We start from the raw sequence: 27,076 nt of genomic DNA on the forward strand, positions 1-27,076 counted from the left end.
AGAGAGAGACACAGAGAGAGAGACAGGGAGAGAGAGAGACAGAGAGAGACAGAGACACAGAGAGAGAGAGAGAGACGACGGTGAGGTGGGGGGTGGAGACACGGACAGGGAGAGAGAGAGACACAGAGAGAGACAGGGAGAGAGACACAGAGAGAGAGACAGGGAGAGAGAGACACGGAGAGAGAGACAGGGAGACAGAGACACGGAGAGAGAGACAGGGAGAGAGAGAGACAGAGACACACACAGAGACACAGACAGAGAGACAGAGAGAGAGACAGAGACACACACAGAGAGACAGAGAGAGAGACAGAGACACACACAGAGACACAGAGAGAGAGACAGAGAGAGAGACAGAGACACACACACAGAGACAGAGAGAGAGAGACGGACAGGGAGACAGAGACACGGAGAGAGAGACAGGGAGAGAGAGACAGAGACACACACAGAGAGAAAGACAGAGAGAGAGACAGAGAGAGAGACACAGAGAGAGACAGAGAGACAGAGAGAGACACAGAGACACAGACAGAGAGACAGAGACACAGAGAGAGACAGAGAGACACAGATAGAGACACAGAGACACAGACAGAGAGACAGAGACACAGAGAGAGACAGAGAGACACAGAGAGAGACACAGAGACACAGACAGAGAGACAGAGACACAGAGAGAGACAGAGAGACACAGAGAGAGACACAGAGACACAGACAGAGAGACAGAGACACAGAGAGAGACAGAGAGACACAGAGAGAGACACAGAGAGAGACACAGACAGAGAGACAGAGACACAGAGAGAGACAGAGAGACACAGAGAGAGACACAGAGAGAGACACAGACAGAGAGAGAGAGACAAGGAGAGACAGAGACACGGAGAGAGAGACACAGAGAGAGACACAGAGACACGGGCAGGGAGAGAGAGACACAGAGAGAGACACAGAGACACAGACAGAGACACAGAGAGAGACAGAGAGAGCGGTGGGGGGGGGGGGGGGACGGAGACACAGACAGAGAGACAGAGACACGGACAGAGAGACAGAGACACAGACAGGGAGACAGAGACACAGACAGAGAGACAGAAACACAGACAGGGAGACAGAAACACAGACAGACAGAGACATAGAGAGACAGAGACAGACAGGGAGACAGAGACACAGACAGAGAGACAGAAACACAGACAGACAGAGACACAGACAGAGACACAGAGAGACAGAGACACAGACAGACAGAGACACAGACAGAGACACAGAGAGACAGAGACACAGATAGAGAGACAGAGACACAGACAGAGAGACAGAGACACAGACAGAGAGACAGAAACACAGACAGACAGAGACACAGAGAGACAGAGACACAGACCGGGAGACAGAGACACAGACAGACAGACAGAAACACAGACAGACAGAGACACAGAGAGACAGAGACACAGACCGGAAGACAGAGACACAGACAGACAGACAGAAACACAGACAGACAGAGACACAGAGAGACAGAGACACAGACAGAGAGACAGAGACACAGACAGAGACACAGAGACACAGACAGAGAGACAGAGACACAGACAGAGACACAGAGAGACAGAGACACAGACAGAGAGACAGAGACACAGACAGAGAGACAGAGACACAGACAAAGAGACAGAGACACAGACAGAGAGACAGAGACACAGACAGACAGAGACACAGAGAGACAGAGACACAGACAAAGAGACAGAGACACAGACAGAGAGACAGAGACACAGACAGAGAGACAGAGACACAGACAGAGACACAAAGACAGAGACACAGACAGAGACACAGACAGAGACACAAAGACAGAGACACAGACAGAGATGAAGAGAGAGAGACAGAGACACAGACATAGACACAGAGAGACAGAGCCAGAGAGAGAGACAGACAGAGAAAGAGAGACGGAGGGTGAGCGTGTGGGTGAGCGAGTGGGTGAGCGTGTGGGTGAGCGTGTGGGTGAGCATGCGGGTGAGCGTGTGGGGTGAGCGTGTGGGTGAGCGTGCGGGTGAGCGTGCGGGTGAGCGTGTGGGTGAGCGTGTGGGGTGAGCGTGTGGGTGAGCGAGTGGGGTGAGCGTGTGGGTGAGCGTGTGGGTGAGCGTGCGGGTGAGCGTGTGGGTGAGCGAGTGGGTGAGCGTGTGGGTGAGCGTGTGGGTGAGCGTGTGGGTGAGCGTGTGGGTGAGCGTGCGGGTGAGCGTGTGGGGTGAGCGTGTGGGTGAGCGTGTGGGTGAGCGTGTGGGTGAGCGTGTGGGTGAGCGAGTGGGGTGAGCGTGTGGGTGAGCGTGTGGGTGAGCGTGCGGGTGAGCGTGTGGGGTGAGCGTGTGGGTGAGCGTGTGGGTGAGCGTGTGGGTGAGCGTGTGGGTGAGCGTGCGGGTGAGCGTGCGGGTGAGCGTGTGGGTGAGCGTGTGGGTGAGCGTGTGGGTGAGCGTGTGGGTGAGCGTGTGGGTGAGCGAGTGGGTGAGCGTGTGGGTGAGCGTGTGGGGTGAGCGTGTGGGTGAGCGTGTGGGTGAGCGTGTGGGTGAGCGTGTGGGTGAGCGTGTGGGTGAGCGTGTGGGTGAGCGAGTGGGTGAGCGTGTGGGTGAGCGTGTGGGTGAGCGTGTGGGTGAGCGTGCGGGTGAGCGTGTGGGTGAGCGTGTGGGTGAGCATGTGGGTGAGCGTGTGGGGTGAGCGTGTGGGGTGAGCGTGCGGGTGAGCGTGCGGGTGAGCGTGTGGGTGAGCGTGCGGGTGAGCGTGTGGGGTGAGCGTGTGGGTGAGCGTGTGGGTGAGCGTGTGGGTGAGCGTGTGGGTGAGCGAGTGGGGTGAGCGTGTGGGTGAGCGTGTGGGGTGAGCGTGTGGGTGAGCGTGTGGGTGAGCGTGTGGGGTGAGCGTGTGGGTGAGCGTGTGGGGTGAGCGTGTGGGGTGAGCGTGTGGGGTGAGCGTGTGGGTGAGCGTGTGGGTGAGCGTGTGGGTGAGCGTGTGGGTGAGTGGGTGAGCGTGCGGGTGAGCGTGTGGGTGAGCGTGTGGGTGAGCGTGTGGGTGAGCGTGTGGGTGAGCGTGTGGGTGAGCGTGTGGGTGAGCGTGTCCTCCGCCCACCCCACCTCCGTCACGTCGGTTTTGTTGAGCTCCTTGAGGCTGCCGAGCGCCGCCTCCAGCGCTGGCAGGGCCTGCGCGAGGTCCCGCTCCGCATCGTCGGCCATCTCCTGCGCCAGAGCCGCGCTGGCGCTCGCCTTGTGCTGCTCCTCACTCACGGAGCGGCGAGACTCCTCGGCTAGCGCCACCTCCGCCTGGACCACACACACACAGACAGACACACTGAAACACACACACACACACAGACACACACAGACACACACACTGAAACACACAGAGATACACACACACACAGACACACACACAGACACACGCACACACACACACACGCACACACACACTGAAACACACAGAGATACACACACAGATACACACACACGCACACAGAGACACACAGACACACACAGACACACACACACACAGACACACATACAGAAACACAGACACACACACACACTGACACACACACACACACAGATACACACAGACACACACACACACACAGACACACACACAAAGACGACACACACACAGACACACACACACACACACAGATACACACAGACACACACACACACAGACACACAGACACACACAGAGATACACCCACACAGAAACACACACACACAGACACACACACACACAGACAGCTCAGCTCTGGGCTCCCACGTAGCCGAGTAATGATTTCCCTCCAGGTGTCACCCCGTGTGTGCCTCTGTCTCGCGAGGTGGCCGAGCAGGCCAATCCGTGACCTGCACAAACGTGGCCACAGCCAGGGGGCGTACCCAGGAATGAGCCACCCCCGTAGCTCCGTCTCTGGTGCATGCCGCTCCGCGGCATGCTCCTCTCGACTCCCAGCGCGAGGCCCTCAACGTGCCGAGCTGGCTGACCCGTCGGTGGCCCGCCACCTCAGAGCTCCGCCTGAGGTGCATTCCAAGCCCGCCGCGGGAATGCTCCGGGGTTCAACGCGATCCATCGGGAGATTTGCCCGTCCCTGTCCCCCCCCCCCCGGCAAGGGTGACCTTCCACCATCCGAGTTGGTGCCTCACGACGATGGCTCACGATGATGGGTTGGATCGCTCCGGCACACCGGGCATCAGTCCGCCTCTCGTCCCGGGTGACGTTTCAGCATTTATTTTAATTTCCCCTCCCCCCCCCTCCCCGATCGCAGCATTTGCACGCTGGCCACCAGGCGTGGCCGCCTTGCCGCTAATGCCGTGGTCTTCGGGGAGGCCGTTCTTAAGTTCGCCCGGGCGGCGGCGAACTGGCTCGGGCCAATCCCCGTGTTGGATCTCGCAATCAGCTAAGGCCTCCGCTCGAGAGGCGGCCGCCCGTCCGCTACGGTGACGGTGGAAAACGCTTCTTTCTCGCAATTGCACTGCTGGTCGCGACCGCAGGGGGACGGGGTAGGGGGTGGGGGGGGAAGGCGTCCGTCGGCAAAAAAACGACCCTTTCGCTTTGCTGGGCCTGGAGCGCGTCGAGACACACACACACACACACACCATCCAGCCGGTAAGCGCCTGCGAACGTGCTGGCGAAGGTACCGGAGGGTCGGCGGCTCCTGGGCAGCCGCGGACCTGGGCACCGTCAACGTAATGGGATTGGACGACGGCACGTGATCCACGTCTCCCGCTCGGCTCCGAAACGCTTCACGCTCCCGTCTGTCCGACGCGCGATGTCCGAGCCCCTGGGGGAGTCCGTCTCCGTCTCCGTCCGTCCGTCCGTCCGTCTCTCTCTCTCTCAGCCGCACGGCGAAGCAATTCCCCGCCGGCAAGGGCCCATCTCGGGAGGATCTCCGCACGGTGCGTCGGGGATTCTCAGAATCGGAGGCGCTTACACCAGTGGAAACCTCGCTTGCCAGTTGACAAAATGTGATCACTGGTTTTATCTGGGCTTGGCTGTGTTCGCTCCAGCGCTGTCCTACCAGACAGTCTCGTCCCTTCACCTGATGAAGGCCGCTTTGTGTCGCGGCCGAAACGTCGCGAGAATTTCATCGCGTTATTTTAGTTGATCAATTTCTTATTTTATTCTCATTCTACGTGGGGGTGGTGACTTTACCGAAAGAACCAAAGAAGATTATTGGGTTTTTTTTACCCTTTTATCTGGCAACAAAACTGGCAGCTTTGTTTTTTTTTACACACGAGGAGCCATGTTTACATTGACCACGATACCTGCGGTCGGATACGCGAACACAAAAACCAACAACTCTGATAATATATGTGGCGCTGTCCATGAAATTGATTGGTCCACACCCGAGACGGCTTTCTTTAGAGGCCCTTAAGTCTCACGTTGGTGTTGGACCAGAAGACGCCAAAAGGCGTCACACAACTCAAAGGCGATGCACCATCAGAGTATGAGAGCTCGGGGTCAAGCATTTACACAACATTGGAAACCTCGTTTGCCAGTAAACAAAATATGATAATTGGTTTTTTACCCTTTTATCTGGCAACAAAACTGACACCTTTTTTTACACGAGGAGCCATGTTTACATTGACCACGATACCTGCGGTCGGAACGCGAACAAAAACCAACAATTCTGATAATGTATGTGGCGCTGTCCCTGAAATTGATTGGTCCACACCCGAGACGGCTTTCTTTAGAGGCCCTTAAGTCTCACGTTGGTGTTGGACCAGAAGACGCCAAAAGGCGTCGCACAACTCAAAGACGATGCACCATCCTTGTAAAAAAGCTGCCAGTTTTGTCGCCAGATAAAAGGGTAAAAAAACCAATTATCATATTTTGTTAACTGGCAAACGAGGTTTCCAACGTTGTGTAAAATGCTTGACCCCGAGCTCTCATACTCTGATGGTGCATCGCCTTTGAGTTGTGCGACGCCTTTTGGCGTCTTCTGGTCCAACACCAACGTGAGACTTAAGGGCCTCTAAAGAAAGCCGTCTCGGGTGTGGACCAATCAATTTCAGGGACAGCGCCACATACATTATCAGAGTTGATTTAAAGCTTTCGTGACTGCAGTAATTCGTATTCTTAGCTCTTTCGATAAAGTCACGTTGAAGGGAAATAATAAAATATATATAAAACGTTTCGACCGTTTGCGTTACGGTCGAAACGTCGCGAGAATTTTTGTTATTGTTTTATATATATTTTATTACTTTATTGTTTCCCTTCAACGTGGTGACTTTACCGAAAGAGCTAAGAATATTATCAGAGTTGTTGTTGTTGTTGTTTTTTCCTTTGCGTATCCGACCGCAGGTATCGTGGTCAACGTGAACATGGCTCCTCGTGTGTAAAAACGAAAAAAAAAAAAGCCGTCAGTTTTGTTTTGCCATCACAATCGGAAACTCGAGTCGGATCGAAGCAGGGCAGCGCCCATTGGCCGTCGCCGCTCCCGGCCCTTCCCAAGGATCCACGCTCTTCGGTGCTATTCGGCAGAGTCGCGTGGGTACAAAAAAAAAACAACAACGAGGCGACGAACAAAAAATATCACGGAGAAGGGAAACAAGGCGCCTTGACAAAAGGAATTAGCATAAAAAAATTGAGCGTTTGATTGGCCGACTTAGCGTAGAGGCGGTGTACGTGCGTGTAAACATGCCGGTTGACGCGGGGGGAGGCGGAGGGGGAGTCTACCTATTGGTGGTGTGAAAAAGGGAATTTTATAAGAGCCGCGAAAATGTTTGGGGTTACCGCTACTTGTGAAAACAAAATATATGCTGTAGCATTGAAAAATTTAGTTGAACGTTTGGTTCCGATTCAGAACATCTTTCCAATGGTTGCTTAATTTGAAACCGTCCCCCTCGGTTGGAATTGTTGCCTCTGCTTTGTAGATCTTGTTTCCTCGCGCACGGCCTAAGGGGTCCGCGGTCCGAGCTTGGCTCTGCGTTTCAACTCCAGCAGCTGTCCTCGAGACGGCGCTGGCCCCTTCACCTGACGAGGGCCGCTTGTGTCGTGGCCGAAACGTCGCGATTTCCCGCGTTGTTTAACTTTTTTATTTTTTTGACCTACTACGTGACTTTACCCAATAGAACCAAAGGAGTACCTCTCTTGCAGCTGACGGGCTGAGAAGCTCGTCTTTGAGGTTTCCCCCCCTACCTGCCGGGTCGAAAAGCCGCTCTGCCCATTATCACGATTCCCGCCACGGTCCGGCTTGTCGCCTTTTTCCCCGGTGACAACGACGACGACGGCGACGATGGCGTCTCCCCCCAGTTCCGCGGGGAAGGTCCTCGTCGTTCCAGATGCTGGCCACGAGCGAGCTGAAGGTGTCCCCCCCCCCCCCCCTCCAGCAGACGCCAATCTCGGCAGGCACCCCTGCTTTAGAGTACCAGCCTCTCTTTCCATTCTCCATCTGCCCCAGCGCCGTTGGTTCTCGGGCCAAGCGCTCAGCGCTGGAGTGTTTCACGGAAGCTCGCGCTCAGTGTAGAAGCGCCTGCACAACAGCGTCGCACTCCAAGAGGCTGCTGCGGTGTGCTGTAGCGTGGGGGGGGGTACGGCAGACTGGCGCGCTGTAGCGTGTGTGTACTATAGTGTGCGCGTGTGTGTGTGTGTGTGCGCGTGTGACTGTGTGTGTGTGTGTGCGCGTGGGGGAACGGTGGTGTAGCGGTTAGCGCGCTACTCTGCGCTACGAACCCGGCGACCCCGGGGTTCCGATTCCCGCTCACGGCCAACACCACCAGGTGACGATCGTCTGAACCGGTCCCGGGCCTCCTCCCCTAGGTCGACTCGGCCTCAAATGAGCACCTGGTGCGGTGTGTATTAAACATCGCCACTGGGGAGACAAAGGCGGCCGGGCGTGGTTGCTGGCCACCCACCCCCTCTCGCGCGTCCGTCCCGGCCTCCATAGGCGCTGCTCGCTAGCGGCGCTTGCCCCTGCAGCCTGTTGAGGCCACACGGGGGGATCTTTGTCTTTGTATCTTTGCGTGCCGTGGCGGTGGAGGCGGTGGAGGCGGTGGTGGCGGTGGAGGCGGTGGTGGCATGAGTGGCCGCGGGGGTGCGCGTAGATCAGTGCGCGTGTAACAACTCGGAGCGACGATGTCATAATCAGCGCCACTTGACCCAACGTCCCCCCCCCCGCCCACCCGCCCCGTTTCTCGAGCCTCCTCGTTCCAGAACGGGGGGCTGCTTCGACACTTCAACGCAGCAATTCTCGACGAGCCAACTCCTTCGTCGAGACGCCCTGCCCCCCCCCCCCCCCCCGCCCCCGCCGAGCTGAAAAAGAGGCGGCGAATCTTAGCGGCGTTCGCTGGCGGGGGCGCCGACAGTTCTGTTCCTTCGCCTGCAGAGGGCCGCGACTTTTAGCCGTTTCATTTTTGCTACCCACGTGGCTTTAGCGAGTAGAACCCAAGAGCGCGGGGCTCCCCTTCGGCTAATCCCCGTCATTCCCACCCAACAGCTACTCTCTCTCTCTCTCTCTTTCTCCGTTTTCCCCACCCCATGCCGTGACAAGTCTTGCCTCCCGACCAACCGCCGTGCAAACCTTGGGTTTTGCCCACGAGTAGCCGTCGGCCTGCGTTATCGCCTTGGTGCCACTGTTCGGGCAATTACAGCCGCCACAGGGGCTGGTAAAAAAAAAATAATCCTCCACGCTGCCGCTCTGTCCAACGAGCAGCCCGAACTCAAGCAACGAAGTGATCTCGTGCTGGAGACCAGGGTGGCCGGTGTCCGTGACGCCTTCTGGCCAAACTCCACCCTGGCAGAGCCAGGAGACTGAACCCCCCACCTCCTCTCTCCTCCTCCTACCGAGGGTTCCTCCAGGAACAGCAGAGCAACCGAGATTGGCCACGTGGAATGTTGGGGACTCTCAACGCGGAGGAGAGGCTGCCGCTCCCCTTGTCAGGAGACGGACCGGTACCACGTGGGCCTCTGCTACCTGGCTCCGATCTTCATGAGGGGGTGGACACAATTCTCCACTCGGGGGCAGGAAACTGCTCGTGTATGTAGATGGTGGCGATGGTGGTAGGGTAGCTGTATAGCTCTGTGTAGCTGTGTAGGTGTATAGGTGTAGGTGTGCAGCTGTGGAGTGACGTGGTACAGGAGGACGTGGAGCTGAGTGGACTTGCCGATGACCGGTACCAGCGGTGTCAAGATCGGCCTCAGCGGAGGAGGCTCGTGAAGGATGCTACTGGGCAGTTGGAGGAAGTCGCCCTCCAACAACAACGGAGGGCGGAGGAGCGTCGCTCACAACAACGAGCGGAGCGCCGGGTGGCTAAAGCACCGCAGGTTGGCACAGTAGGGGGCACAGGTGGTGCATCAGCCAGTAGTGATCTCGGTCAGTCGACCCGTGGCACCTGCTGGGTCTGCCCCGTGACCTCCTGCCCGCGGGCGTTCGACACTTCACGTGGCCTCAGGGTGCACATAGCCTGGCACAAGCGTCGTGGTGACGTCACCGCCACTTAGTGGCGAATGGCGCTTGTTGTTGTCGTTGTTGTGTGTTGCTATAGGTGTGTAGCTGTGTAGGTGTATAGGTGTAGCTGTGTAGGTGTATGGGTGTAGCTGTGTAGGTGTATGGGTGTAGCTGTGTAGGTGTATGGGTGTAGCTGTGTAGGTGTATGGGTGTAGCTGTGTAGGTGTATAGGTGTAGCTGTGTAGGTTTTTGGGTGTAGCTGTGTTGCTGTAGGTGTGTAGCTGTGTAGGTGTATAGGTGTAGCTGTGTAGGTGTATAGGTGTAGCTGTGTAGGTGTAGCTGTGTAGGTGTATGGGTGTAGCTGTGTAGGTGTATGGGTGTAGCTGTGTAGGTGTATGGGTGTAGCTGTGTAGGTGTATAGGTGTAGCTGTGTAGGTGTATGGGTGTAGCTGTGTAGGTGTATAGGTGTAGCTGTGTAGGTGTATAGGTGTAGCTGTGTAGGTGTATGGGTGTAGCTGTGTAGGTGTATGGGTGTAGCTGTGTAGGTGTATGGGTGTAGCTGTGTAGGTGTATAGGTGTAGCTGTGTAGGTGTATGGGTGTAGCTGTGTAGGTGTATAGGTGTAGCTGTGTAGGTGTATAGGTGTAGCTGTGTAGGTGTATAGGTGTAGCTGTGTAGGTGTATGGGTGTAGCTGTGTAGGTGTATAGGTGTAGCTGTGTAGGTGTATAGGTGTAGCTGTGTAGGTGTATAGGTGTAGCTGTGTAGGTGTAGCTGTGTAGGTGTATAGGTGTAGCTCTGTAGGTGTATGGGTGTAGCTGTGTAGGTGTAGCTGTGTAGGTGTATAGGTGTAGCTGTGTAGGTGTATAGGTGTAGCTGTGTAGGTGTATAGGTGTAGCTGTGTAGGTGTATGGGTGTAGCTGTGTAGGTGTATAGGTGTAGCTGTGTAGGTGTATAGGTGTAGCTGTGTAGGTGTATGAGTGTAGCTGTGTAGGTGTATAGGTGTAGCTGTGTAGGTGTATAGGTGTAGCTGTGTAGATGTATAGGTGTAGCTGTGTAGGTGTATGGGTGTAGCTGTGTAGGTGTATAGTTGTAGCTGTGTAGGTGTATGGGTGTAGCTGTGTAGGTGTATGGGTGTAGCTGTGTAGGTGTATAGGTGTAGCTGTGTAGGTGTATGGGTGTAGCTGTGTAGGTGTATAGGTACAGCTGTGTAGGTGTATAGGTGTAGCTGTGTAGGTGTATAGGTGTAGCTGTGTAGGTGTATGGGTGTAGCTGTGTAGGTGTATAGGTGTAGCTGTGTAGGTGTATGGGTGTAGCTGTGTAGGTGTATAGGTGGAGCTGTGTAGGTGTATGGGTGTAGCTGTGTAGGTCTATAGGTGTAGCTGTGTAGGTGTATGGGTGTGGCTGTGTAGGTGTATGGGTGTAGCTGTGTAGGTGTATGGGTGTAGCTGTGTAGGTGTATAGGTGTAGCTGTGTAGGTGTATAGGTGTAGCTGTGTAGGTGTATGGGTGCAGCTGTGTAGGTGTATAGGTGTAGCTGTGTAGGTGTATGGGTGTAGCTGTGTAGGTGTATAGGTGTAGCTGTGTAGGTGTATAGGTGTAGCTGTGTAGGTGTATAGGTGTAGCTGTGTAGGTGTATGGGTGCAGCTGTGTAGGTGTATAGGTGTAGCTGTGTAGGTGTATGGGTGTAGCTGTGTAGGTGTATAGGTGTAGCTGTGTAGGTGTATGGGTGTAGCTGTGTAGGTGTATAGGTGTAGCTCTGTAGGTGTATAGGTGTAGCTGTGTAGGTGTATGGGTGTAGCTGTGTAGGTGTATAGGTGTAGCTGTGTAGGTGTATGGGTGTAGCTGTGTAGGTGTATGGGTGTAGCTGTGTAGGTGTATAGGTGTAGCTGTGTAGGTGTATAGGTGTAGCTGTGTAGGTGTATAGGTGCAGCTGTGTAGGTGTATAGGTGTAGCTGTGTAGGTGTATAGGTGTAGCTGTGTAGGTGTATGGGTGTAGCTGTGTAGGTGTATGGGTGTAGCTGTGTAGGTGTATAGGTGTAGCTGTGTAGGTGTATAGGTGTAGCTGTGTAGGTGTATAGGTGTAGCTGTGTAGGTGTATGGGTGTAGCTGTGTAGGTGTATAGGTGTAGCTGTGTAGGTGTATAGGTGTAGCTGTGTAGGTGTATAGGTGTAGCTGTGTAGGTGTATAGGTGTAGCTGTGTAGGTGTATGGGTGTAGCTGTGTAGGTGTATAGGTGTAGCTGTGTAGGTGTATAGGTGTAGCTGTGTAGGTGTATAGGTGTAGCTGTGTAGGTGTATGGGTGTAGCTGTGTAGGTGTAAGGATGTAGCTGTGTAGGTGTATAGGTGTAGCTGTGTAGGTGTATGGGTGTAGCTGTGTAGGTGTATAGGTGTAGCTGTGTAGGTGTATAGGTGTAGCTGTGTAGGTGTATAGGTGTAGCTGTGTAGGTGTATGGGTGTAGCTGTGTAGGTGTATAGGTGCAGCTGTGTAGGTGTATAGGTGCAGCTGTGTAGGTGTATAGGTGTAGCTGTGTAGGTGTATGGGTGCAGCTGTGTAGGTGTATAGGTGTAGCTGTGTAGGTGTATGGGTGTAGCTGTGTAGGTGTATAGGTGTAGCTGTGTAGGTGTATGGGTGTAGCTGTGTAGGTGTATAGGTGTAGCTGTGTAGGTGTATGGGTGTAGCTGTGTAGGTGTATGGGTGTAGCTGTGTAGGTGTATGGGTCTAGCTGTGTAGGTGTATGGGTGTAGCTGTGTAGGTGTATGGGTGTAGCTGTGTAGGTGTATAGGTGCAGCTGTGTAGGTGTATAGGTGCAGCTGTGTAGGTGTATAGGTGTAGCTGTGTAGGTGTATGGGTGTAGCTGTGTAGGTGTATCTGTGTAGGTATATAGGTGTAGCTGTGTAGGTGTATAGGTGTAGCTGTGTAGGTGTATAGGTGTAGCTGTGTAGGTGTATGGGTGTAGCTGTGTAGGTGTATGGGTGTAGCTGTGTAGGTGTATAGGTGTAGCTGTGTAGGTGTATAGGTGTAGCTGTGTAGGTGTATAGGTGTAGCTGTGTAGGTGTATAGGTGTAGCTGTGTAGGTGTATGGGTGTAGCTGTGTAGGTGTATGGGTGTAGCTGTGTAGGTGTATAGGTGTAGCTGTGTAGGTGTATAGGTGTAGCTGTGTAGGTGTATGGGTGTAGCTGTGTAGGTGTATAGGTGTAGCTGTGTAGGTGTATGGGTGTAGCTGTGTAGGTGTATCTGTGTAGGTATATAGGTGTAGCTGTGTAGGTGTATAGGTGTAGCTGTGTAGGTGTATAGGTGTAGCTGTGTAGGTGTATGGGTGTAGCTGTGTAGGTGTATGGGTGTAGCTGTGTAGGTGTATAGGTGTAGCTGTGTAGGTGTATAGGTGTAGCTGTGTAGGTGTATGGGTGTAGCTGTGTAGGTGTATAGGTGTAGCTGTGTAGGTGTATAGGTGTAGCTGTGTAGGTGTATAGGTGTAGCTGTGTAGGTGTATGGGTGTAGCTGTGTAGGTGTATGGGTGTAGCTGTGTAGGTGTATAGGTGTAGCTGTGTAGGTGTATAGGTGTAGCTGTGTAGGTGTATGGGTGTAGCTGTGTAGGTGTATAGGTGTAGCTGTGTAGGTGTATAGGTGTAGCTGTGTAGGTGTATGGGTGTAGCTGTGTAGGTGTATAGGTGTAGCTGTGTAGGTGTATGGGTGTAGCTGTGTAGGTGTATAGGTGTAGCTGTGTAGGTGTATAGGTGTAGCTGTGTAGGTGTATAGGTGTAGCTGTGTAGGTGTATAGGTGTAGCTGTGTAGGTGTAGCTGTGTAGGTGTATAGGTGTAGCTCTGTAGGTGTATGGGTGTAGCTGTGTAGGTGTAGCTGTGTAGGTGTATAGGTGTAGCTGTGTAGGTGTATAGGTGTAGCTGTGTAGGTGTATAGGTGCTGCCACTAAATCCGCAGGCTGTGTGTGGCCCCAACCGTAATCTTCTCCATGGTGAGCTCCGTCTCCCGCGCAGCTTCCAGAAGCTGCGGCTTCATCGCCTCCAGCTCCTGCTGTAGGCCAGCCACGTCCTGTGCTGTCTGTAACAGCTGCACACACACACACACAGATAGACATCACTTACACCTGTAGCGCCTACACCACCTGTAGCACCTACACCACCTGTAGCACCTACACCACCTGTAGCACCTACACCACCACCTACACCTGTACCACCTACACCACCTACACCTGTAGCACCTACACCACCACCACCTACACCTGTAGCACCCACACCACCACCTACACCTGTAGCACCTACACCTGTAGCACCTACACCACCTGTAGCACATACACCACCTGTAGCATCACCACCACCTACACCTGTAGCACCAACACCACCACCTACACCTGTAGCACCTACACCTGTAGCACCTACACCACCTGTAGCACCTACACCACCTGTAGCACCTACACCACCTGTAGCACCTACACCACCACCACCTACACCTGTACCACCTACACCACCACCTACACCTGTAGCACCACCACCACCACAACCTACACCTGTAGCATCCCACACCACTACCACCTACACCTGTAGCACCAACACCACCACCTACACCTGTAGCGCCTACACCTGTAGCACCTACACCACCTGTAGCACCTACACCACCACCTACACCTGTAGCACCTACACCTGTAGCACCTACACCACCACCACCTACACCTGTAGCAACACCACCACCACCTACACCTGTAGCACCTACACCACCACCTACACCTGTAGCACCTACACCACCACCTACACCTGTAGCACCTACACCACCTGTAGCACCTACACCACCACCTACACCTGTAGCACCTACACCACCTACACCTGTAGCACCTACACCTGTAACACCTACACCACCTGCACCACCTACACCTGTAGCACCTACACCATCACCACCTACACCTGTAACACCACCTACTACACCTGTAGCACCTACACCTGTAACACCACCACCTGCACCTGTAGCACCTACATCACCTACACCACCACCACCTACTCCTGTAACACCTACACCTGTACCACCTACACCACCTGCACCACCTACACCTGTATCAGGTACACCACCTACACCACCATCTACACCACCTACACCACCGCCTACACCACCACCTTCACCTGTACCACCTACACCTGTACAACCTACACCACCTATACCATCAATGCCACCTACACCTGTACCATCACCAACTATACCACCATCTACACCTGTACCACCGACACCTGCACCAGCTACACCTGTGTAAGTCTTTGTGTGAGTCGGTGAGTGACTCTTTGTGTGAGTCTGTGTGTGAATCTGTGTGTGAGTCTGTGTGTGTGTGAATCAGTCGAGCGGCAATATCTTTTCATCGGTTGCGTAACGCTGTGTGGAAGCTACCTGGTCTGTCGCTCCGCACTAAGCTTCAGGTCTTCTCGGCCACGGTCATTCCCTCCCTTCTCTACGCTTGTGAAACGTGGACCCCCCTAATGGAACATCTTCGCCGGTTAGAAACATTTAGGCTGGCCTGCCTACGATCCATCCTGGGTTTAACCAGACTGAATTGTGTGAGGAGCTCACAAATGCTTGAAAGATCTGGGCAGGGTCCCATCGGTGAGCTCCTCCGGCAGGCAAGGCTGCGATGGCTGGGTCATGTAGCCCGCATGCCCAGCCACCGCATGCCGAAACAGCTTTTGTTTGGCCGGATTGAGGGGGCTAAGCGGGCGCGACACGGGCTAGAGAAGAGATGGAGTGATGTGGTACAGGAGGACGTGGAGCTGAGTGGACTTGCCGATGACTGGTACCAGCGGTGTCAAGATCGGCCTCTGTGGAGGAGGCTCGTGAAGGATGCTACTGGGCAGTTGGAGGCAGTCGCCCTCCAACAACAACGGAGGGCGGAGGAGCGACGCTCACAACAGCGAGCGGAGCGCCGGGTGGCTAAAGCACAGCAGGTTGGCACAGTAGGGGGCACAGGTGGTGCATCAGCCAGTCATCTCAGTCAGTCGACCCGTGGCACCTGGGTCTGCCCCGTGACATCCTGCCAGCGGGCGTTCGACACTTCACGTGGCCTCAGGGTGCACATAGCCTGGCACAAGCGTCGTGGTGACGTCACTGCCACTTAGTGGCGAATGGCGGTTGTTGTTGTTGTGTGTGAGTCTGTGTGTGAGTCTGAATGTGAGTCTGTGTGTGAGTCTGTGTGTGTGTGAGTCTGTGTGTGTGAGAGTCAGTGTGTGTGTGAGTCTGTGTGTGAGTCTGAATGTGAGTCTGTGTGTGAGTCTGTGTGTGTGTGAGTCTGTGTGTGAGTCTGAATGTGAGTCTGTGTGTGAGTCTGTGTGTGTGAGTCTGTGTGTGTGTGTATGTGAGTCTGTGTGTGAGTCTGAATGTGAGTCTGTGTGTGAGTCTGAATGTGAGTCTGTGTGTGACTCTGTGTGTGTGGGTGAGTCTGTGTGTGAGTCTGAATGTGAGTCTGTGTGTGTGAGTCTGTGAGTCTGTGTGTATGTGAGTGTGTGTGAGTCTGTGTGTGTGTGAGTCTGTGTGTGAGTCTGAATGTGAGTCTGTGTGTGTGTGTGAGTCTGTGAGTCTGTGTGTATGTGAGTCTGTGTGTGAGTCTGTGTGTGTGTGAGTCTGTGTGTGTGTGAGTCTGTGTGTGTGTGAGTCTGTGAGTCTGTGTGTATGTGAGTCTGTGTGTGAGTCTGTGTGTGTGTGTGTGAGTCTGTGAGTCTGTGTGTATGTGAGTGTGTGTGAGTCTGTGTGTGTGTCTGTGTGAGTCTGTGAGTCTGTGTGTGTGTGTGAGTCTGTGAGTCTGTGCGTATGTGAGTGTGTGTGAGTCTGTGTGTATGTGTGTGTGAGTCTGTGTGTGTGTGTCTGTGTGAGTCTGTGAGTCTGTGTGTATGTGAGTCTGTGTGTGAGTCTGTGTGTGTGTGTGTCTGTGTGAGTCTGTGAGTCTGTGTGTGTGAGTCTGTGTGTGTATGTGAGTCTGTGTGTGAGTCTGTGTGTGTGTGAGTCTGTGTGTGTGTATGTGAGTCTGTGTGTGAGTCTGTGTGTGTGTGTGTCTGTGTGAGTCTGTGAGTCTGTGTGTGTGTGTGAGTCTGTGTGTGTGTATGTGAGTCTGTGTGTGAGTCTGTGTGTGTGTGAGTCTGTGTGTGTGTGTGAGTCTGTGTGTGTGAGTCTGTGTGTGTGTGAGTCTGTGTGTGTGTGTGAGTCTGTGTGTGTGTGAGTCTCTGTGTGTGTATGTGAGTCTGTCCGGCAAAACAACCCCCTACCTCCTCGCGGTGCCGGACGGGCAACTCTGTCGTGGACAGTGCTGTGGGGGGAGATCCAATTTTGATTGGCTCCTCCCCTCATGGCATATGTGTCCACCACAGGGGCTAAACGGGGGCTCTGGACGGGTGCGAGGGGCTGGTAACCCCTCCACCTTCAATTAATTACCACGAAACCACGAGTTAAACTGAAATATGTAACTAATAAGCTTGTGCCGGAGGCCCCGGGGGGCCAGGCGTCTATGACGTCTCCTGGCCAAACCCCAATTGGCAGAGCCAGGAGATTGAATACCTACCCTCGGGGCTACTCCAGAAACAACGAAAAGCCACTACGGGTGGCCACGTGGAATGTTCGAACGCTCACTGCAGAGGAGAGGCTGCCACTCCTCTGTCGGGAGCTGGACCGGTACCGCCTGGATCTATGTGGCATTCAGGAGGTCCGGTGGACCGGCTCTGGCTCCTGCCACCATGAGGGGTGGACAGTCCTCTACTCGGGGCAGCAGACTGCCAAACAACAGGGTGTGGGTCTTCTTTTGAACAGAAGAATGAAGGGGGCGTGGGAGCGTGGCGGTGAGGTGTGGGAAGCTGTAAGCCCCAGGCTACTTTGGGCTCGCCTTCCCATCAACCGGAGGCGAGGAATGGTGGTCGTGGTTACTTATGCCCCCACCGAAGATGAACATCCGTGGAGGGATGCAGGCAAAGCCGATGAGTCAGATGCCTTCTATGACCTCCTGTCGCAGGTGCTGGCTAAAGTGGCCCCTCGGGATAGAGTCATCATGTTGGGTGACTTCAATGCCCGAGTTGGTCATGATACTGGCACCTGGTCTGGAGTGATTGGAGGGCATGGGCCAGATCAGCTCAATAACAACGGTAGGAGGCTGCTAGATTTTTGTGCAGCCCATGGGCTTGTAATTACCAACACGCTGTTCCGGCATCGGCGCATCCACACAACATCATGGATGCATGCCGGGTCCAAGCAAGAACATCTGCTGGACTACATAGTGACGGACCAGCGAATGCGAGCCCATGTCCGTGACACCAGGACCTACCGTGGAGCTGATCTGCCCTCTGACCATCGACTAGTCATCTGTAAGATGCGCCTGCCATTCTTCCACTCCGGTGGTGGGTGTACACCCAGGACCACATTCCAACATAAAGTGGCCTGGTCTCAGTTATCTGATGAAAGTTGCAAGCGAGAATTACATCATCGCTTGCGGCTGGCATTGGCATCGTCCCCGACTCCTCCTGATGTCGAGCGTAAATGGGCGAGGTTTAGGACTGTCACTCATGCAGCTGCAATGGCTGCTTTGGGTACACGGTCCAGACCTCCCCAGAGACCCTGGCTGACAAAGGAGGTGTTCAGGATGGTTGAGAAAAAGCAACAGGCCCACTGTCATCGGCTACAGAATCCCACGTTAGAGAATGAGGAGGCTTACCGCAGCCTTCGCTCGGAGGTTCGGAGAGCCGTGAGGCGCTGCAATGATGGGTGGTGGTCGCGGGTTGCTGAGTAGATGGAGTCTGCCTCAGTGGCCGGTTATCACAAATCTCTATTTAACTCCATCAAAAAAGTAACCTGCAGCGCCACACCTATTACCATCATTAGGGGAAAAAACGGTGATCTAATCTCCGACCCCCAGGAACAGGTTCGCAGATTTGCTGAGCATTTCTGTGAGGTCCTGGGGGAGGGAAAATCCCTCAGCCAGGAAAACATCGTGGCACAAAGTGAGGATGACCCTGCTGAGGCTGTGGTGCCTCAAATATTGGAAGAAGTCACCCCCTGAGGAAGTATTGAAGGCGATCCGGAGTCTGAGACCGGGAAAGGCAGCGGGCAGAGATGATCTCCCAAGCAAAATGCTGAGGGAGGGTGGCGTTTGTGCACAGACTGCCCTATATGACATCATAACAACAGTCTGGACCACTGGACGGGTTCCGCAGGATTGGAAAGATGCCCTGGTGGTCCCCCTTTTTAAGAAGGGGGACCGCACAGACTGTAACAACTACAGGGGCATCTAACTCCTCAGTGTGCCAGGAAAGGTCCTGGCAAGGATTATTCAACATTGCCTTGCCAGGCACGCTGAGGAGAGGCTTGCGGAGCCCCAATGCGGTTTCAGGAAAGGGCGGTCCTGCACAGATGCCATATTTTCTGTCCGTCTGCTACAGCAGAGGTGTAGGGAATCCAACAAGACCTACATCTCTGCTTTATTGACCTGGTCAAGGCCTATGATACTATCAGTAGGCCTGGGCTCTGGGTCGTTCTTCGTGCTTTTGGAGTACCTGATCCTCTGCTCACGATCATTAAGGACCTTCATGATGGTGAGCGGGCCCGGGTAAAACTACGTGGCCGGGAGTCAGAGCCATTCCCTGTACACCTTGGGGTGCGACAGGGATGTCCTCTGGCTCCCACATTATTTAACATCTATTTTGACCACGTAGTTCGTGAAGCCTTCAATAGCTGTACTGGGGGAATCTCCATATGGTACAGATATAATGGGAGGCTAATCGATGCCCGGGTGCGGTCAAGGGATGGCTCCCTATTGCTCAACCACGTTATGTATGCTGATGACTTGGTAATAGCTGCTCAGTCAGAGGAGGAGTTGGAGACGCTGCTGCTGAGACTGGAGCGTGCCACTAAGAAGTGGGGCCTTACCATCAGCCCCACCAAAACTAAGCACCTGCCTGGGTATTTTGTACCATCGGACACTCCACCCCCACAACTCCCAATCGGTGATGGGGCAGTTGTGGAGAGAGTGGAGAGTTTCCCATACCTGGGCAGTGTGCTTATGACCGGCTCCAGTTTAACAGCAGAGGTCTCACTCCGAATCAGTCGAACGGCAATATCTTTTCATCGGTTGCGTAACGCTGTGTGGAAGCTACCTGGTCTGTCGCTCCGCACTAAGCTTCAGGTCTTCTCGGCCACGATCATTCCCTCCCTTCTCTACGCTTGCGAAACGTGGACCCCCCTAATGGAACATCTTCGCCGGTTAGAAACATTTAGGCTGACCTGCCTACGATCCATCCTGGGTTTAACCAGACTGGATTGTGTGAGGAGCTCACAAATCCTTGAAAGATCTGGGCAGGGTCCCATCGGTGAGCTCCTCCGGCAGGCAAGGCTGCGATGGCTGGGTCATGTAGCCCGCATGCCCAGCCACCGCATGCCGAAACAGCTTTTGTTTGGCCGGATTGAGGGGGCTAAGCGGGCGCGGCACGGGCTAGAGAAGAGATGGAGTGATGTGGTGCAGGAGGACGTGGAGCTGAGTGGACTTGCCGATGACTGGTACCAGCGGTGTCAAGATCGGCCTCTGTGGAGGAGGCTCGTGAAGGATGCTACTGGGCAGTTGGAGGCAGTCGCCCTCCAACAACAACGGAGGGCGGAGGAGCGACGCTCACAACAGCGAGCGGAGCGCCTGGTGGCTAAAGCACAGCAGGTTGGCACAGTAGGGGGCACAGGTGGTGCATCAGCCAGTCATCTCAGTCAGTCGACCCGTGGCACCTGGGTCTGCCCCGTGACCTCCTGCCAGCGGGCGTTCGACACTTCACGTGGCCTCAGGGTGCACATAGCCTGGCACAAGCGTCGTGGTGACGTCACCGCCACTTAGTGGCGAATGGCGGTTGTTGTTGTTGTTGTGTGTGAGTCTGTGTGTGTGTGTAGACTCAACTTATCCAGCCCACCCTGCATGTGTGTGTGAGTCTGTGTGTGTGTGAGTCTGTGTGTGTCTGTGAGTCTGTGTGAGTGTGTGTGTGAGTCTGTGTGTGTGAGTGTGTAGACTCACCTTATCCAGCCCACCCTGCATGTGTGTGTGAGTCTGTGTGTGTGTGAGTCTGTGTGTGTGTGTCTGTGTGAGTGTGAGTGTGTGTGAGTCTGTGTGAGTCTGTGTGTGTGTGTGAGTCTGTCTGTGTGAGTCTGTGTGTGTGTGTGTGTGTGAGTCTGTGTGTGTGTGAGTCTGTGTGTGTGTGAGTCTGTGTGTGTGTGTGAGTCTGTGTGTGTGAGTCTGTGTGTGTGTGAGTCTGTGCGTGTGTGTGAGTCTACGTGTGTGTGTGAGTCTGTCTGTGTGAGTCTGTGTGTGTGAGTCTGTGTGTGTGTGTGAGTCTGTGTGTGTGTGTGTCTGTGTGTGTGTGTCTGTGTGTGAGTCTGTGTGTGTATCTGTGTGTGTGTGCGTCTGTGTGTGTGTGTGAGTCTGTGTGTGTGTGCGAGTCTGTGTGTGTGAGTCTGTGTGTGTGTCTGTGTGTGTGAGTCTGTGTGTGTGTGTCTGTGTGTGTGTGTCTGTGTGTGTGTGTGAGTCTGTGTGTGCCTCTCTGTGTGTGTGTGAGTCTGTGTGTGTGTCCGAGTCTGTGTGTGTGTGTCCGTGTGTGTGTGTGTCTGTGTGTGTGAGTCCATGTGTGTGTGTGAGTCTGTGTGTGTGTGTGAGTCTGTGTGTGTGCGAGTCTGTGTGTGTGAGTCTGTGTGTGTGAGTCTGTGTGTGTGTGAGTCTGTGTGTGTGTGAGTCTGTGTGTGTGAGTCTGTGTGTGTGTGAGTCTGTGTGTGTGTGTCTGTGTGTGTGAGTCTGTGTGTGTGTGAGTCTGTGTGTGTGAGTCTGTGTGTGTGAGTCTGTGTGTGTGTGTGAGTCTGTGTGTGTGTCTGTATGTGTGTCTCTGAGTGTGTGTAGACTCACCTTGTCCAGGCCACCCTGCATGCGTGTGTGAGTCTGTGTGTGAGTGTGTGTGTGAGTCTGTGTGTGTGAGTCTGTGTGTGTGTGTGAGTCTGTGTGAGTCTGTAGACTCACCTTATCCAGGCCACCCTGCATGCGTGTTTGAGTCTGTGTGTGAGTGTGTGTGTGAGTCTGTGTGTGTGTGAGTCTGTGTGTGTGTGAGTGTGTGTGTGTGTGAGTCTGTATGTGAGTCTGTGTGTGTGTCTGTGTGTGAGTCTGTGTGTGTGTGAGTCTGTGTGTCTGTGTGTCTCTGTCTCTGTGTATGTGTGTGTGTGAGTCTGTGTGTGTGTGTGAGTCTGTGTGTGTGTGTGGACTCACCTTGTCCAGCCCACCCTGCATGCGTGTGTGAGTCTGTGTCTGTGTGTGTGTCTCTGTCTCTGTGTGTGTGTGTGAGTCTGTGTGTGTGTGAGTATGTGTGTGTGAGTCTGTGTGAGTCTGTGTGTGTGTGTGTAGACTCACCTTATCCAGGCCACCCTGCATGCGTGTGTGAGTCTGTGTGTGTGTGAGTCTGTGTGAGTCTGTGTGTGTGTGAGTGTGTGTGTGAGTCTGTGTCTGTGTCTCTGTCTCTGTGTATGTATGTGTGTGAGTCTGTGTGTGTGTGTGTGTGAGTCTGTGTGTGTGTGTGGACTCACCTCGTCCAGCCCACCCTGCATGCGTGTGTGAGTCTGTGTCTGTGTGTGTGTCTCTGTCTCTGTGTATGTGTGTGTGTGTGAGTCTGAGTGTGTGAGTCTACGTGTGTGTGCAGACTCACCTTATCCAGGCCACCCTGCATGCGTGTGTGAGTCTGTGTGTGTGTGAGTCTGTGTGAGTCTGTGTGTGTGAGTCTGTGTGTGTGTGTGTGAGTCTGTGTGTGTGTGTGAGTCTGTGTGTGTGAGTCTGTATGTGAGTCTGTGTGTGTGTGAGTCTGTGTGTGTGGGTGAGTCTGTGTGTGTGAGTCTGTGTGTGTGAGTCTGTGTGTGTGAGTCTGTGTGTGTGTGAGTCTGTGCGTGTGTGTGAGTCTACGTGTGTGTGTGTGCGTCTGTGTGTGTGAGTCCGTGTGTGTGTGTGAGTCCATGTGTGTGTGTGAGTCTGTGTGTGTGTGTCTGTGTGTGTGTGAGTCTGAGTGTGTGAGTCTACGTGTGTGTGTAGACTCACCTTATCCAGGCCACCCTGCATGCGTGTGTGAGTCTGTGTGTGTGTGAGTCTGTGTGTGTGTGAGTGTGTGTGTGAGTCTGTGTCTGTGTGTCTCTGTCTCTGTGTATGTGTGTGTGAGTCTGTGTGTGTGTGTGAGTCTGTGTGTGTGTGTGGACTCACCTCGTCCAGCCCACCCTGCATGCGTGTGTGAGTCTGTGTCTGTGTGTGTGTCTCTGTCTCTGTGTATGTGTGTGTGTGAGTCTGAGTGTGTGAGTCTACGTGTGTGTGTGAGTCTGTGTGTGTGAGTCTGTGTGAGTGTGTGCGAGTCTGTGTGAGTCTGTGTGTGTGTGTGAGTCTGTGTGTGAGTCTGTGTGTGTGTGTCTGTGTGTGTGTGAGTCTGTGTGTGTGTGAGTCTGTGTGTGTGAGTCTGTGTGTGTGTGTGAGTCTGTGTGTGTGTGTGAGTCTGTGTGTGTGTGTGTGAGTCTGTCTGTGTCTGTGTGTGTGTCTGTGTGTGTGTCTGTGTGTGTGAGTCTGTGTGTGTGTGTCTGTGTGTGTGTGTCTGTGTGTGTGTGAGTCTGAGTGTGTGAGTCTACGTGTGTGTGTGTAGACTCACCTTGTCCAGGCCACCCTGCATGCGTGTGTGAGTCTGTGTGTGTGTGAGTCTGTGTGAGTATGTGTGAGAGTCTGTGTGTGTGCGTCTGTGTGTGTGTGTGAGTCTGTGTGTGTGTGTGAGTCTGTGTGTGTGTGTGAGTCTGTGTGTGTGTGTGAGTCTGTGTCTGTGTGTGTGTCTCTGTCTCTGTGTGTGTGTGAGTCTGAGTGTGTGTGTGTGTGTGAGTCTGTGTGTGTGTGAGTCTACGTGTGTGTGTAGACTCACCTTGTCCAGGCCACCCTGCATGCGTGTGTGAGTCTGTGTGAGTCTGTGTGTGTGTGAGTGTGTGTGTGAGTCTGTGTGTGAGTGTGAGTCTGTGTGTGTGTCTGTGTGTGTGTGAGTCTGTGTGTGTGAGTCTGTGTGTGAGTGTGAGTCTGTGTGTGAGTCTGTGTGTGTGTGAGTCTACGTGTGTGTGTGTGAGTCTACGTGTGTGTGTGTAGACTCACCTTGTCCAGTCCACCCTGCATGCGTGCGCGTGCCCCACGGATGTCGCCGCTCTTGAGCGCCAGCAGGCGCCTGAAGGTGCCCAGCAGCTCCAGGAAGGCAGTGGGCGTCACGCCGCTGCCGCCGGCACCACGGTCCGGCTGGGCGCGGAGACGCAGGGACGCCTCGCTCAGAGACTGGTGCATACGCACGCACGCATCCACCTACACACACACACAGAGACACAGATACACACAGATACACACACACACACTGTTACACACACACACAGATACACACAGAGACACACGTGTTACACACACACACAGGAACAGCAGGGACGCCTCGCTCAGAGACTGGTGCATACGCACGCACGCATGCACCTACACACAGAGACACAGATACACACAGATACACACACACACACTGTTACACACACACACAGATACACACAGAGACACACGTGTTACACACACACACAGGAACAGCAGGGACGCCTCGCTCAGAGACTGGTGCATACGCACGCACGCATGCACCTACACACAGAGACACAGATACACACAGATACACACACACACACTGTTACACACACACCCAGATACACACAGAGACACGTGTTACACACACACACAGGAACAGCAGGGACGCCTCGCTCAGAGACTGGTGCATACGCACGCACGCATGCACCTACACACAGAGACACAGATACACACAGATAAACACACACACACTGTTACACACACACACAGATACACACAGAGACACGTGTTACACACACACACACAGGAACAGCAGGGACGCCTCGCTCAGAGACTGGTGCATACGCACGCACGCATGCACCTACACACAGAGACACACATACAGAGACACACACACTGTTACACACACAGATACACACACAGAGACACACACAGGAACAGCAGGGACGCCTCGCTCAGAGACTGGTGCATACGCACGCACGCATGCACCTACACACAGAGACACACATACAGATAAACACACAGATACACACACAGATACACACACAGAGACACACACAGGAACAGCAGGGACGCCTCGCTCAGAGACTGGTGCATACGCACGCACGCATGCACCTACACACAGAGACACACATACACACACACAGATACACACAGAGACACACACTGTTACACACACACACAGATACACACAGAGACACACACTGTTACACACACACACAGGAACAGCAGGGACGCCTCGCTCAGAGACTGGTGCATACGCACGCACGCATCCACCTACACACACACACACACACAGAGACACACACACAGAGACACACAGAGACACACTGTTACACACACACACAGATACACACACACAGATACACACACACAGAGAGACACACAGATACACACACAGGAACAGCAGGGACGCCTCGCTCAGAGACTGGTGCATACGCACGCACGCATCCACCTACACACACACAGAGACACACATACACACACACAGATACACACAGAGACACACACTGTTACACACACACACAGATACACACAGAGACATACACTGTTACACACACACACAGGAACAGCAGGGACGCCTCGCTCAGAGACTGGTGCATACGCACGCACGCATCCACCTACACACACCACAGAGACACACAGAGACACACACACAGACACACACACAGATAAACACACAGATACACACTGTTACACACACACAGGAACAGCAGGGACGCCTCGCTCAGAGACTGGTGCATACGCACGCACGCATGCACCTACACACAGAGACACAGATACACACAGATACACACACACACACTGTTACACACACACACAGATACACACAGAGACACACGTGTTACACACACACACAGGAACAGCAGGGACGCCTCGCTCAGAGACTGGTGCATACGCACGCACGCATCCACCTACACACACCACAGAGACACACAGAGACACACACACAGACACACACACAGATAAACACACAGATACACACTGTTACACACACACACACAGGAACAGCAGGGACGCCTCGCTCAGAGACTGGTGCATACGCACGCACGCATGCACCTACACACAGAGACACACATACAGAGACACACACACTGTTACACACACAGATACACACACAGAGACACACACAGGAACAGCAGGGACGCCTCGCTCAGAGACTGGTGCATACGCACGCACGCATCCACCTACACACACCACAGAGACACACAGAGACACACACACAGACACACACACAGATAAACACACAGATACACACTGTTACACACACACACACAGGAACAGCAGGGACGCCTCGCTCAGAGACTGGTGCATACGCACGCACGCATGCACCTACACACAGAGACACACACACACACAGACACACAGAGACACGTGTTACACACACACACAGATACACACACACACAGATACACACACACACAGATACACACACACAGATACACACACACAGACACACACACACAGATACACACACAGATACACACACACAGATACACACACACAGATACACACACTGTTACAACAACAACCGCCATTCGCCACTAAGTGACGGTGACATCACCACGACGCTTATGCCAGGCTATGTGCACCCTGAGGCCACGTGAAGTGTCGAACGCCCGCTGGCAGGAGGTCACGGGGCAGACCCAGGTGCCACGGGTCGACTGACTGAGATGACTGGCTGATGCACCACCTGTGCCCCCTACTGTGCCAACCTGCTGTGCTTTAGCCCACCCGGCGCTCCGCTCGTTGTTGTGAGCCTTCGCTCCTCCGCCCTCCGTTGTTGTTGGAGGGCGACTGCCTCCAACTGCCCAGCAGCGTCCTTCACGAGCCTCCTCCACAGAGGTCGATCTTGACACCGCTGGTACCGGTCATCGTCAAGTCCACTCAGCTCCACGTCCTCCTCTACCACGTCACTCCATCTCTTCTCTAGCCCGTGCCGCGCCCGCTTAGCCCCCTCGATCCGGCCGAACAAAAGCTGTTTCGGGCATGCGGTGGCTGGGCATGCAGGCTACATGACCCAGCCAACTGCAGCCTTGCCCGCCGGAGGAGCTCACCGATGGGACCGTGTCCAGGTCCTTCGAGAGATTTTTCAGCGATGTAAAATGGATCACTACAGGGCGTTGCGCTAAGTGCTGTAAGACACGGGGGGTGTGGGTGCAGAGGCGAGTACTCCGTGCAGTACCACACAGTGGGCCACTAGAGGCGTGGTTACCGGGTGCTAGCACACGCAAGATCCAGGTCCCATTCAACGCATTACATAAAATCCGTGATCCGGTTCCGTCTGCAAAAAGTTGTGATTCCGGACATACAGTAGCCTGGCGTCTGCAAACTAAGTTGCCTCTGTGGTAGTAAATACACATTGGAGAAGCCAAACGACATGTCTCGGACCGCATTCGTGGACACAAAGCAGACCTTAAACACGGTAGGACCAACACCTCGGCCGTGGCAGATCATTGTTATAATTCAGTAGGCTCACACGGCATTGACTTCTCCAAGACAGAGGTTCTTTGTAAGCCATCTGGCTACCGTGAGAGATTCGTTCATGAGGCTATCCACATGTACAAACGCGGAGACAATTTAGAACCGAGAAGATGGATTCTGGCTTAGCATTTGCGGGT

General features: G+C 54.0%; 1 protein-coding gene across 1 annotated transcript in view; it reads right to left on the bottom strand.

Moving 5' to 3' along the window:
• LOC142908370 (dynein axonemal heavy chain 1-like) overlaps positions 1–27,076 on the bottom strand; it is a 76,518-nt gene that overhangs the window by 16,517 nt on the left and 32,925 nt on the right. Inside the window, exons 8-10 of the mRNA XM_076058940.1 lie at positions 23,499–23,699; positions 13,316–13,426; positions 3,075–3,260 (exon numbers count right to left, since the gene is read on the bottom strand). Of these exons, the coding sequence (XP_075915055.1) occupies positions 3,075–3,260; positions 13,316–13,426; positions 23,499–23,699 (498 nt within the window). The remainder of the gene's footprint in view (positions 1–3,074; positions 3,261–13,315; positions 13,427–23,498; positions 23,700–27,076) is intronic.

The sequence above is a fragment of the Petromyzon marinus genome (assembly GCF_048934315.1).
Source record: "Petromyzon marinus isolate PM22_M1 ecotype Great Lakes invasive population chromosome 80 unlocalized genomic scaffold, UKy_Petmar_22M1.pri1.0 chr80_unloc.4, whole genome shotgun sequence".
NCBI classification, from domain to species: Eukaryota; Metazoa; Chordata; class Hyperoartia; order Petromyzontiformes; family Petromyzontidae; genus Petromyzon; species Petromyzon marinus.